Genomic DNA, 12221 nt, shown 5'->3' with positions numbered 1-12221 from the left:
ATCTTTTGTGTCATCTAATTATTACCGAGTCAATGTTGATTCAGTGATATCATAGATGTTGTTTTATGCATTCCATACGTGGAAGTGTAATATGTAGTGTATAACTTTTTCTCTATACCATACTTGGAATTTTTTTGTACGATGGACATAGACAACCAGAACCACAGTTATGCTTGTACAAATTTTCAAAACAATACATACTTTTGGTGGCAGTTGGAGTTTTGATTCTCTTAAGCTTTCTCTGGAATATGGCAGATTGATCCATGATGGTAGAAACAAGATGTTACATTAATAAATTATCCATGTACAAAGCTAAATGCTTTTTCTAGCTAAGACAATAAGTTAATGATTGAAGAGTGCTAGGTATTGTTCATATATCATCTTGGTAAATGCATGCATGTGGGGAAGGCATGATCATCATGATCTAGTGAGTGATGACCATGCATGGATAGGAAGATGATATGATGTTGCTTCCTGGTTGTTCTGTTGCAGCATTGAACCGATAATTTTATGCTAGTCACTACCAGCGCATGAGATGAGATATAGGTGGCCTCCCGTAGGACTTAGAAGTCTCATCTGCTTTGAAAACGGGTTGATTTATAATTGGACCGGTGTGTAGTAGTACGCTATTACCAAAAGACATTCTATTGCTATTGGCACACGGATTTGTTTTCTAACCATAATTTTCATAGTAATAGTTCATAGTTCAATTAATGCACTAGACTAGATTTGGACTAGCACATGGAACACATGAATTAGTCTAGCTACTATACCACAAATCAAAATTATCATCCTGGCTTTCTTAGCTTTCTGATTTATTTTCTCAAAAAGGAGGTTATGCCCCTACCTCTCCATCGGTTGATGCGCACAATCATTAGCTTTCCGAATCATTACTGGAATTCTTATCTGGCTACCTAAATTAACCCCCAAACAAAATTGAAGTAATACATAATACAGAGGGGGAAACCGATCCTTGTTAACTCTGGAAAGGGAACCTGTTGAACCATCATGGAAGATTTGTGCTTGTTAACTCCGTTCTCACAAAACTGCTGGCCACATATTCTGTCATTATTTTCACCAAGAACTAATTGGCAACTAAGAAGACTGATAACATGCATAGAAAATTTCTTTGGGTGATGGACAAGGAAGCTCATGGATGAATCCGTGTGGTCAACTAGAGACAGATTTGCACCCCCAAAGGGTCTATATGGATCAAAGGCATTTGGCTTTTGAGTAGAGCTCTCAAATTTTCTCTTCTCTTTTTTGAAAAGAGGGAAATGCCCTCGGCTTCTGAACCGAGTGGTGCACACAACATTATTTTAACGTTTACGTGATCCAGTACAAAAGTAGTTTAAACATAAAGGCCCCAATGGGCAGCTCAAATTGCAATAAAGCCACAAGAGGTAGAAGTATATGAGTTCTCATGCATCACAAATCCTACTAGCAGGCCAACCAAATCGGTTGAATAAACCCCGAGCGACTACCTCCCATTCGTTGCACCAAAGGCCGGAGGCGCCCGCTCCTCCCCCCGACGAAGTAAGACCACATATGGATCCAACTGGTAGCCTAAAGATAACCCGCAAGAAAGTCGGAACTTTGTCTAAGTGTGACTAGCACAACCAAACGGTTGCTATCACCGAGAGGGTTAGTCACCGGAGACATCACTTATCCATGCTGATTATGGGACGAACCTGAACAAACCCGTGTTGCTAATTATTATTACGTAATGAGTGCTAAGAAATATACTACTCCTCATTCATTGCCATCGTCACGGGGTCTATCAAAAGCCGGCCTCTGAGTGGGAAAACCGAGTGGAATCCAGAAATGTTTCGCTCATGCACCATGGTTGGATTGTTATGAACGGACAACCCAGTAGCCGGGTCGATAGAAACGCCGACCACACCCGCCATGGTACATGACCTAAACCATCCGAACCAAGGACTCCCACTCGAAAGAACTGATGCGACTCGAGGACATCCAGACATAATCTACCCGCCGAGGAAAAAAATCTATCAAATAATTCGTTTAAGTTCCGGCATGTAGTTGGTCTCTGCGTCAATTGATGCAACAGGTAATTTGGTTTATAAAATGTAACCGGGGAGCTCCCCCTTGTTACAAATCTTTTTTAAGTTTGTTTACAATTCATGGGTGCTTGAGTCAAGATGTTAAGTGGAAATCGTCGTTGCTGGTATATTTGTGGGTGATTGATGACGACATATTCATGTATTCCCAAATATTAAATCAGGAAGATGACAGAGACCACTTAAATAATCGATATTTGGTGAGTTTGAAACCATATACAAGCTACGTGTGGACTGAAAGCCGAACTGCCGGTGCGAAACAAGACATAGTAACTGACGGTGATTAAACAATCGATGCTAAGATCGGGGTTTTCCACTGTTTTAAAAATAAAGTTGAAAAAGGGCCTGATCTAGGTAACTAGCAGTGAATCGCAACTATATAATTGCACTGAGTTGATCATCTGGCGGAAGAACAACAAGAAGCAGTCTAGCTAGTCAGGTTTGTTGAGCATCGTGATTATTTAAGAATTATAGGATAGAGTACAATTTATTATATCTTGTCTTGTACTCCAAGAAGATCATGTACTCATATATTTATGCCCACAAGGCTCAAGCAATAAACATCAATTCCACCAAACACATCTCTATTCTTATACATGGTATCGGCCTAATCCCGATCCAAAACCCTAGCCATCGCCGTTGCACCCACGGGTGCAGATGCACCCGAGAGCCAAAACACCACTTCACACTGAGTTGATTATCTGAGAAGAAAAAACAAGCAACTATCTAGGGATTTGGAAAAAACATATAAGGTCACAACACATTGCCACCTCATCAATTATTTTCTTTTTTCTCATTTTTCAATTGCGTGCTCCACCCAACTAGCATCTTTAATGCAAACTTGCCACCTCAACATGCAACTATGCATGTATGGCAAAAGGTCCACCTCAATATACAACCATGCATGGGAAAATGTATGGGTCTGTTTAGGACACATCTAGATGTGACATAGTTATGTCACATCTAAGCTGATGTCAACTCTGTTTGCGGTCTATTTTCTTGTCCTAGTTTTTTCTGTTTCTTGTTGCTGCATTATATGTTTGTGGGAGCTTAGATGTGGCATCCTTAAAAAATATCTAGATGTGAATTAGACAAACTGAAAATGTATATCATACTACTTATATTAGATAAATATTTTGCACTATACAATAATTATATTAGCTTGGAATGTTATTAATACAAATATTTATGCTCCATACAACCAATCTCATCAGAATATAGTGCCACCTATTCCCACGGCAACGTGTGAGATATCATCTAGTATACCTAAATAGTTGATCCCCATTATGTCTAATTATCACAACATGCAGCTTTCCATCTCAGCAAGTGTGTCGTTTAGAGGGATGGTACCCAGCTCAAACTAACTTTTAGGAGGATTTTGATGATTGGCTCGTGGAGCTATGGTATTAACTGCTTGATATTGCCCGTAGCATTACTTTTATCTGATGACACAGACTCGCTGATTTGGCAGCTGGTGAACAATGGTAGATGCTCCACTAGCTCCCGTATCATATAATCAATTTCAGGGGAGTGCAGCCAACACACATCTTGAAGTCTGGAAGCTCAAAGTTCCCCCTAAAATTCATATTTTTCTTTGGCTGTTCTCACATAATAAACTTATGACCAGAGATAATCTTAGAAAAAGGCATATAATCAAACATCTGGAATGTGTTTTTGCTGTGAACAGGAAACCACACAACATCTTTGTTTTGACTGTGTGGTGGCCATAGTAATCTGGCGTGTCATCAGGGAACTCTTTTGGTCTCCAGTAGGTTACGATTCTATTTCAGTTGCTAGGAACTGGTTTGCAAATAATAGGTTCTCTGGTTCAAACACTGTTTGCTCTGTTGTGTTGTTGAATATTTGGAAATTTAGAAACTCCATGATATTTAATAATTTCCAGTGGATTTCTGTCAAACTGGTGCGGTGGAACATCTTGTGAACTATCACGTACATCTTGAGAACCATCACGTACTGGTTAGTTCTGTCACAGGACCAAATCAAACAGAATCTGAAGGAGTTATCTGTCTTCCTGTCAGAATACCTGAGGAAGCCTCTGTTGATTTCTCAATGCTGAATCTAACTACACCTGGTTGTTGCCTGCGTGCACTTTGAATCGGGATGTAAATCTGGTCTAAAACCTTCCCTAGTTGGTGGTACTGCATTACCTAGTTGTTTCCCTTCTATGGCCTTTAGTAGTAGTTTTCTTATCATGGGTGTTTGAGTCATACTCCCTCCGTTCCAAAATAGATGACTCAACTTTGTACTAACTTTACATCTAAAGTTAGTACAAAGTTGAGTCATCTATTTTGGAACGAAGGGAGTATGTGTTAAGTGGAAATCGTTGTTGATGGTGTATTTGTGGGTTACCGATGACACGCATTCATGTATTCCCACAGATGAAATCAGGACAATGACAGAGACCACTTAAACAATCGACATTTGGTGAGTCTCAAACCATATAGGTCTACAAGGTACGTGTGGACTGAAAGCCCGACTGCCGGTGCAAAACAAGACATAGTAATTCACGGTGATTAAACAATCGATGCTAAGATCAGGGTTTTCCACTCTCTTTTTTTAGAAAAGGAGCTGAAAAAGGGCCCGGTCTAAGTAACTGACGGTGAATTGCCAATATATAATGGCACTAAGTTGATCATCTGGAAAGAAGAACGAGAAGCAGTCTAGCTAGTCAGGTTAACTTGAAAAACACATATACTTAGTGAGACTGGAATCACATATAAGGTATCTGTTGACTGAAAACAACTGGCCGGCCGGTGCGAATCAACTGAAATAACAAGACCCAGTCTGCATTAATCGAAGCAAAGGATTCTAGTCCAAGTAACTGACAGTGAATTGCAAATATATAAGGGCACTGAGTTCGAACATCCAATTCGGTGCTGAGGCCGAGAATTATATATTCTCTTTTTCAAGAACTAAAAGCTGAAAAAAGGATTCCAGTCCAAGTAACTGACGGTGAACTGCAAATATATAAAGGAACTAAGTTGATATAATCTTGCAGAAGAAAAACAAGAAGCAGTCTAGCCAGTCGGGCTAGCCTAGCCATGGCCACCGTCGGCGTCGTCCTCCTGCTCCTCGTACTCACACGGTTCCTCGCGGCTGCCGATGTGTTCTGCGACAACCTTAAGACCGTCTTGGTCACCCTCCCAAATAACACCTCCTCCTCCCCGGTACGCTTCGCCACTGCCGCCTTCGGCCAAGCCCCCGACATCGTCTACGCATTCGCGCTATGCCGCGGCGACATCGTCGGCGTCGTCTTCAACGAGTCCTACTGCCGCGAGTGCGTCCGCAACATGACTGACAAGGTGCTGAACGCTGCGCCGCGGGAGCAGTGCTACAAGGACACCTACCACGACTACGGCGACCGCTGTATCCTCGTCTACTCCAGAGACGACATCATCGCGCCGCCGTCTGGCGAAAACGGCGGCGATGACACGCCAGCCGAGAGATGGAACGACAAGAACGTCACCGGCGATGTGGATGACGTCCGCCTCATCACCAGCCTCACCCGCGAGCTTCTGGTGCAGACGGTGGAGAAGGCGGCCAGCGCGGCGCCGCGGCGATTTGCCACCGGCATCATGGACAGCGGCACGACCTTCCCGATGGTGCGCTCCCTGGCACAGTGCAGACCAGACGCGTCCACCGTCGACTGCTTGGCGTGCCTGCGTCGTCTCCTCGGCGTGGTCAACGCCACCATGTCCCTACGCATGGGAGCACAGATCAACGCCATACGGTGTTATTTCAGGTACGAGGCGTATCGGTTCTATGGCGGTGAAGCAACGCTGCGCCTCACGCCACCGCCGGCGCCGTCGCTAGCCCCGACTCCGGCAAAACGCAAGAGTAAGTTCCCGTGGTTGCTAGTGATTTCTTCTTCTTCTTTTTTTTTGAAAAGGGGGAATGCCCCCGGCCTCTGCATCAGAGTGATGTATGCAGCCAGTAGCGAATCTAGAAAGAAAATGAAGGGTAGGCTCAAATCAACGGCGAGAAAACTAAGCTCTCTTTTGGAAAAAAATTAACCATGATGTCTTGTTGTCAAAATAAGCTCGGAATTTCCAAATTACTACTTAAAACATGCAGCATTAACTGGATTTTTTCTAGGATTTTTGAAAATATATATGAAATTTTGAATCAAAATTTGAATTTACCTTGCAAAATAACGTTCAGCGTGAGGAGTACGTGCATGCATACTCATTTTTGTACTCTTCTTTTTTCACAAATAAGTTGTATTGGACACTAAATTAGTTAATTGTACATGAACTAGTAATTACACAGTAGATGGATGCTGGGCATTCGTTTGTGGTGCATGTTCGCTGTGCATGTGTGGTGTTGTGTGTTTGCTCTCGATCGTAGATGTACCATTGAGCTGGGATGAATATATTGTTTCTTGGAGGGCAGGCTTGAGCCTGTTTAAGCCCGTCCAGTAGACTCGCCGCTGCATGCAGCCATTTTATTGGTGCAGGTTACTAGTGATTTCTGCCTACACGATCATATATACAAGAGATTATGAGTCAAAGCTAACATTATCACGTATGTACCCGGTTATTAATTACTGTATTTAATTGGTATGTTAGGGAGGAGTATGAGCAAACTGTGGGCAATTCCCATAGTTATACTTCTTCTAGCGGCAGCAGCATTTCTCTGCTTCATCTTTTGCTCCCGTCGGATTACAAGGAAAAGAAGAGGTATTATATAGTTATTACTTACTGAAACAATTTCCATTGCGCTATTGTTTAAATTAGTTCCAATTAATGTCAATGTTAATTAGATGCTCCGCACATAGCATCTATCATTACTTCAAGAGAGATTACACCTGCTCTCAACCACATATGTACTATTAAAACTCAGGTAAAGCGGGAGAGGAACAACTAGTTTGGCAAGGGAAGAATTCAGAGTTCTCCATGTTTGAGTTTGAACAGGTACTAGTGGCCACAAATAACTTTTCAGAAGAAAACAAACTTGGACAATGTGGCTTTGGCACTGTCTACAAGGTAAATTATATATATTTGCCAAATTAATAACATGATTGCATAAATTAGAATTATTATTATATGACTGACACATATAATTGATGAGGCCGAGGCAACGTTCCTGTGACCAACCTAACTGATAATTCGTAACTGGGAGTGGTGTACTACAGTGTATACTAGAAACAGACTAACATTTTGAATATATTTTTTCCCAGGGCCAGTTACCCGAGGGATCAGAGATAGCACTTAAGAGACTTGCTCCACATTCGGGTCAAGGTTTCACAGAGTTCAAAAATGAAGTCCAGCTCATAGCCAAACTCAAGCATAAGAATTTGGTTAGGCTCTTAGGTTGTTGCTCTCATGAAGAGGAGAAGATATTGGTCTATGAATATTTGCCAAACACAAGCTTGGACTCGTTCATCTTTGGTATGCATTTTGAGTTTTTTTTTAATTTAGTTTAAATATTGTTTCTTCACTCATGAAAATGACTAAAAATTGCAATTTTGTTTTTGTCTGCCCCCATGATTATAGTTCCATTCCCTAGCTAACTGAGATGCATTTGGATTTCTTAGTTCCATTCCATAGTACAACTTTTGGTCATTTTCATATCTTTTTTCTCTTGTTATACTAATATCTAAATGATTCGCAGATGAAAATAAAAGAGCTTTGCTAGATTGGTCCACACTTGTAGCAATAATTCAAGGAATAGCTCATGGACTTCTTTACCTACATAAGCACTCCCAATTGCGCGTCGTACATCGAGATCTTAAACCGAGCAACATTCTCTTGGATAGCGAAATGAAGCCGAAAATTTCGGATTTCGGGCTAGCAAAAATATTCAACTCAAATGGCAGTGAACAAAACACTACAAGAAGAGTGTTTGGTACATAGTAAGTTCCATAGGAATAAATCTACCCATGAATATTTATAATAAAATTCAACTATATACAATAACTCTTCATATGTATCATATAACATTTTAGCGGCTACATGCCCCCTGAGTATGCTTCGGAAGGCATCTTCTCTATTAAATCCGACGTCTTCAGCTTTGGTGTTATTATTTTTGAGATCATTAGTGGAAAGCGAAATTCTGGTGGCCGACAATGTGGAGATTTCATCAATCTCCTTGGATATGTGAGCAAACAAACACAAACTTAATCATGTCATATTTTTATTCGATATATAACATTCATTATGTGATGAATTTGCAAATAGGCATGGCAATTATGGAAAGAGGGAAGATGGATTGATCTCGCTGATGCATCATTGGTTACTAAGAGTAACCCGATAGAGATGATGAGATGCATTAACATAGCATTATTGTGTGTACAAGATAATGCATCTGATCGACCAACCACGGCAGATGTTGTTGCGATGCTAAGCAATGAGAGAATGATCATGGCCGAGCCTAAACAACCAGCATATTTCAATGTAAGGGTGGAAAATCACGGGACATCTTGTGCTCCCGAGTCATGCAGCATTAATGATATTACCATATCGGTCACAGTTCCTAAATAGTATTTTCTTATGTCATGTGGTTTTCATTGTCCCATTTTAGTATGCACTATACCATAATTGTTGTATAATGATTAAGTTTAAGTGGTGTTAATAATGTGACATTATATCCTACCAAATGAAGAAAAGGAGGGTTTCGAGTTGGAGAATAGAATTAGTTATTTTTTATTTTACATTTGTTTTCTTACTTCCTTTTTGCATTTTTTACCATGATTTAGTTGTTTGCATAGTAATTTTGTAACTCTTTTCATGGTGCACGTACAAAAACAAATAACAATTATGAATGGTGTGAGTGAATGTTGTGCTTCTAAACAATGATTATTTTATCCATAAATTTCAATTGTGTAAACAAAACAATTATCAAGACTCCAACCTATTAAGAGGAAATTACAAGTGACCCGCCCCCCCTAATAAGTTATGCCTTGGTTGATGTAGAAATAAAGAGATGTGATGCTAACTTAATGCAATACCGGGGGTTTCCTGTAATTTTGTTTAATCATGTTTGTAACACAATTGGTCGCACTTATGGAATTTGTTGGAAAAGTATCACCACTAACGGACAATCCTTTTATTTCCAACAAATTCTTTACATAACTATTTGCTTGCCAACCAAACCTTGTGTTACAGATGACAATAAGCAAAAGTACATGATGTTTTAGTGTGTAACAGCGCGAGACTGGTTCTCTAGATTCTTTCGTGTTATAATTACTATACCGTGATAATTACTTGTTCATTACATTCATCATGGCATTATTTGCGTTGCATCGACAGTGCATTGTGTTGGAAATATGCCCTAGAGGCAATAATATTGTATTATTACATTTTCAAGTTCATAAATTAAAATTATATCTATGCTATAACTGCTATGATCCTGAAATATGCGGTTCAGTGGAAACTCATATGCACGTGTGGAGTGATAAACGGTAAAATTTAATTCTTAGTCCCGCCTCTAAAATTAGCTCAAGTGTTGCTAGTGATAACGTTTTCCTGATTTTAAGATATCGTTAATTGTAATAATAGTCATAAAACAACTTTGAGAATATGGCGTTAGAAAAATGATCGTATTGAATCGACCCAAACTTGTTTTTTTTATAATTTGAGATACAATCGTTAGAAGTCAATTATTATAACACAGAGTGTTAATGTGTGATTTAGTTTCTTAGACCACGAGAGTATCGTAGTCAGTACGACAAACTTTGGGTTGCTCAAACATTATTTGTAACACGGTGATCATAACGACAACTTACATGTTCATCGAAAAGTTTGACAAGGGGCTTGATGAGACCAATTTATGTGCTAATTTTGCTAGACATTTTGTGCCTACACGGTAGGCTTTGTGGAATTTTACGACGTTAGCGCACCTCTTTTTGTTGATAATCTCTTAGGTAATGTTTTTTTGACTACTTAGCACAACATGGAGAAAATTCTCAGAAATAACAATGAAATCACATACTTCAAGTAATAATCACCTACCGTAAAAGAATCAAGCAATGAGGCCAAAGGAGGAATCATCACCGCGTCTCCAGACCGAAAGACGCCATTCCATATGACCGTGCCCGCTCGCATGAGCGGCCATATGAGGTTTCAGTGCCGCCGCCTGATCAACTACTTCTAGCCCGTGAATTAGAGGATCAGACGCCGAGAGCCTGCTTGCACAAGATCGATCAGCTGACGTGAATGCAGGCAAGGACTGTGCGTGGACCGATCCACACTTATAATCTAGCTGAATCACTAAGCTGTATGGGACTTATAAACAGTCCATCTAGTGCTGGTGCCTCCCCCCGCTCAGGCCAAGCCCTTCCCTGCTGCACGCGCCGCCGGCGTGGTGAAACAAGGCATCAGATAAGAGACACGGGATGGAGGAATGCGCAGGCATCTGGCCGGCGTTCCCTGTGATTTGGGTGGGGATCTCTCTCGAAGAGGAAGAGGTCATGTTCGGTGTTCTCCTTTTTTTCTGACAATTATTTTTCTTTATGTAGGCTCACTAGTTTCAGCCCACGAAACAAAGTGAAGGCCCAATGAAACCGTCTCCTGTTTTCTTTGCCTCTGGGTCCACCAGATGCAGCACTAACCGCCAAAGCATCTGAGTGCTTTAGAGTGAACATGATTCCAAAAAGGACAAAATGACAATTAAATTAATTTACAACAGTAATGACAAATATAAGGATACCTGGAATCAGTTGACTAACTTGGAAAACTGCAAACCTTATTAGTATGCCTGATGGCAAAATTGGATTGGAATTGAGATGGCTCTGCTCCTGTCTGCCCCAGTCCTACAACCTTGGTTGCTGTAAGGACATTTTTATCCCTTAGTTGTTTTGATGATTGATGACAATGCTTTTGTGGACTAATCGTGTGTATTGAGTATTTCAGACATATCATGACTAGGCACAAGACGATTTGGTGTCCCTCGAAGACTATTGAAGACGACGTTTCTCTACGTTTCTTTTCGGTGGATTTGAGTCGTAGGAAAGCAGTACTATTAAGAGGGGGTCCGCTTTGGAAAGGTTTTGGTGGAATCATCACGTACACGTCTATTCCTTTTGCACCATCTTTCCTTTGGCCCTTTGGAGCGTCCTCCGTCTTTCCTTGTCTATGCAAAATGTCGTGTTGCTGAACTGGGGCATGCAGTAGTACTGCTCCTCGGAGTGGTAGTACCGCAGGCCCTTGCGGTAGTACCGGCCTCTGGCGCGGTAGTACCGCAAGTGCCCACGGTAGTACCGTATCCTTGGAGCTGTAGTACTATGGCCTCAGGCCAGGCGCTGCTGCGTTTGCGGTACTAGGGGCGGATGTAATTTTTTACATCCGCGCCCCGCGCGGTAGTACCGCTCTTGGCTTGCTGTACTATCGTGTCGGATTTTTGCATAGATCCCAACTCAGCGGAAGTTGCCACGGATGTATTTTGATATGTCCATGCCTTCCCAAATCTAGTCAAACCTTGCCTTGCGGTAGTACCGCAAGGGGGAGCGGTAGTACCGCGCCAGTGGTTCTACCGCCCTCTGCCGCATCCCTTCTGGGCTAGTTCAGATACTGCTGCATGGGCGGTACTACCGCAGTGCCTTGCGGTAGTACCGTGTGCCCTTGCGGTAGTACCGCGCCCCCGGCGCGGTAGTACCGTGCTTCGCAGGCTGAGTTGGTGGATAACGGTTGGATTTGTTCTTTTACTATATAAGGTGTGTCTTCTTCTCCGAGTTGACTACCTCTTCCATCCCTAAACTCCATTGTTTCTCCAAGCTCCATTTTCGCCCGATCTCTCTCCCTAGCCAATCAAACTTGTTGATTTTCTAGGGATGGGTTGAGAAGGCCCCGATCTACACTTCCACCAAGAGAAATTTGATTCCCCCCACTAATCCCTTACAGATCTTGTTACTCTTGGGTGTTTGAGCACCCTAGATGGTTGAGGTCACCGCGGAGCCATATTCCATTGTGGTGAAGCTTCGTGGTGTCGTTTGGAGCCTCCAATTAAGTTGTGGAGATTGCCCCAACCTTGTTTGTAAAGGTCCGGTCGCCGCCTCCAAGGGCACCAATAATGGAATCACGGCATCTCGCATTGTGTGAGGGCGTGAGGAGACTACGGTAGCCCTAGTGGCTTCTTGGGGAGCATTGTGCCTCCACACCGCTCCAACGGAGACGTACTTCC

The 12221-nt window shown here is 41.9% G+C and overlaps 1 protein-coding gene across 1 annotated transcript; it reads left to right on the top strand.

Annotated features, from left to right (window-relative positions):
- Positions 1 to 5143: 5143 nt before the first annotated feature.
- On the top strand, positions 5144 to 8584 carry LOC123050934 (cysteine-rich receptor-like protein kinase 10). The gene is made up of 6 exons (XM_044473649.1): positions 5144 to 5939; positions 6945 to 7087; positions 7282 to 7342; positions 7716 to 7956; positions 8050 to 8200; positions 8282 to 8584. The coding sequence occupies exons 1-6, from the start codon at positions 5144 to 5146 to the stop codon at positions 8582 to 8584; spliced, it is 1695 nt and encodes a 564-aa protein (XP_044329584.1).
- The last annotated feature ends 3637 nt before the right edge of the window (positions 8585 to 12221 follow it).

This window comes from Triticum aestivum, chromosome 2D (assembly GCF_018294505.1).
Source record: "Triticum aestivum cultivar Chinese Spring chromosome 2D, IWGSC CS RefSeq v2.1, whole genome shotgun sequence".
Lineage (NCBI taxonomy): Eukaryota > Viridiplantae > Streptophyta > Magnoliopsida > Poales > Poaceae > Triticum > Triticum aestivum.
This window is presented reverse-complemented; position numbering and strand designations above follow the sequence as displayed.

Bases quoted from the DNA above. Each gene is read 5' to 3' on its own strand.
- LOC123050934 (XM_044473649.1), top strand. From the start codon at position 5,144: ATGGCCACCGTCGGCGTCGTCCTCCTGCTCCTCGTACTCACACGGTTC. The intron at 7,088-7,281 runs GTAAATTATATA...ATTTTTTCCCAG, and splicing joins GCTTTGGCACTGTCTACAAG to GGCCAGTTACCCGAGGGATC. The intron at 8,201-8,281 runs GTGAGCAAACAA...ATTTGCAAATAG, and splicing joins TCATCAATCTCCTTGGATAT to GCATGGCAATTATGGAAAGA.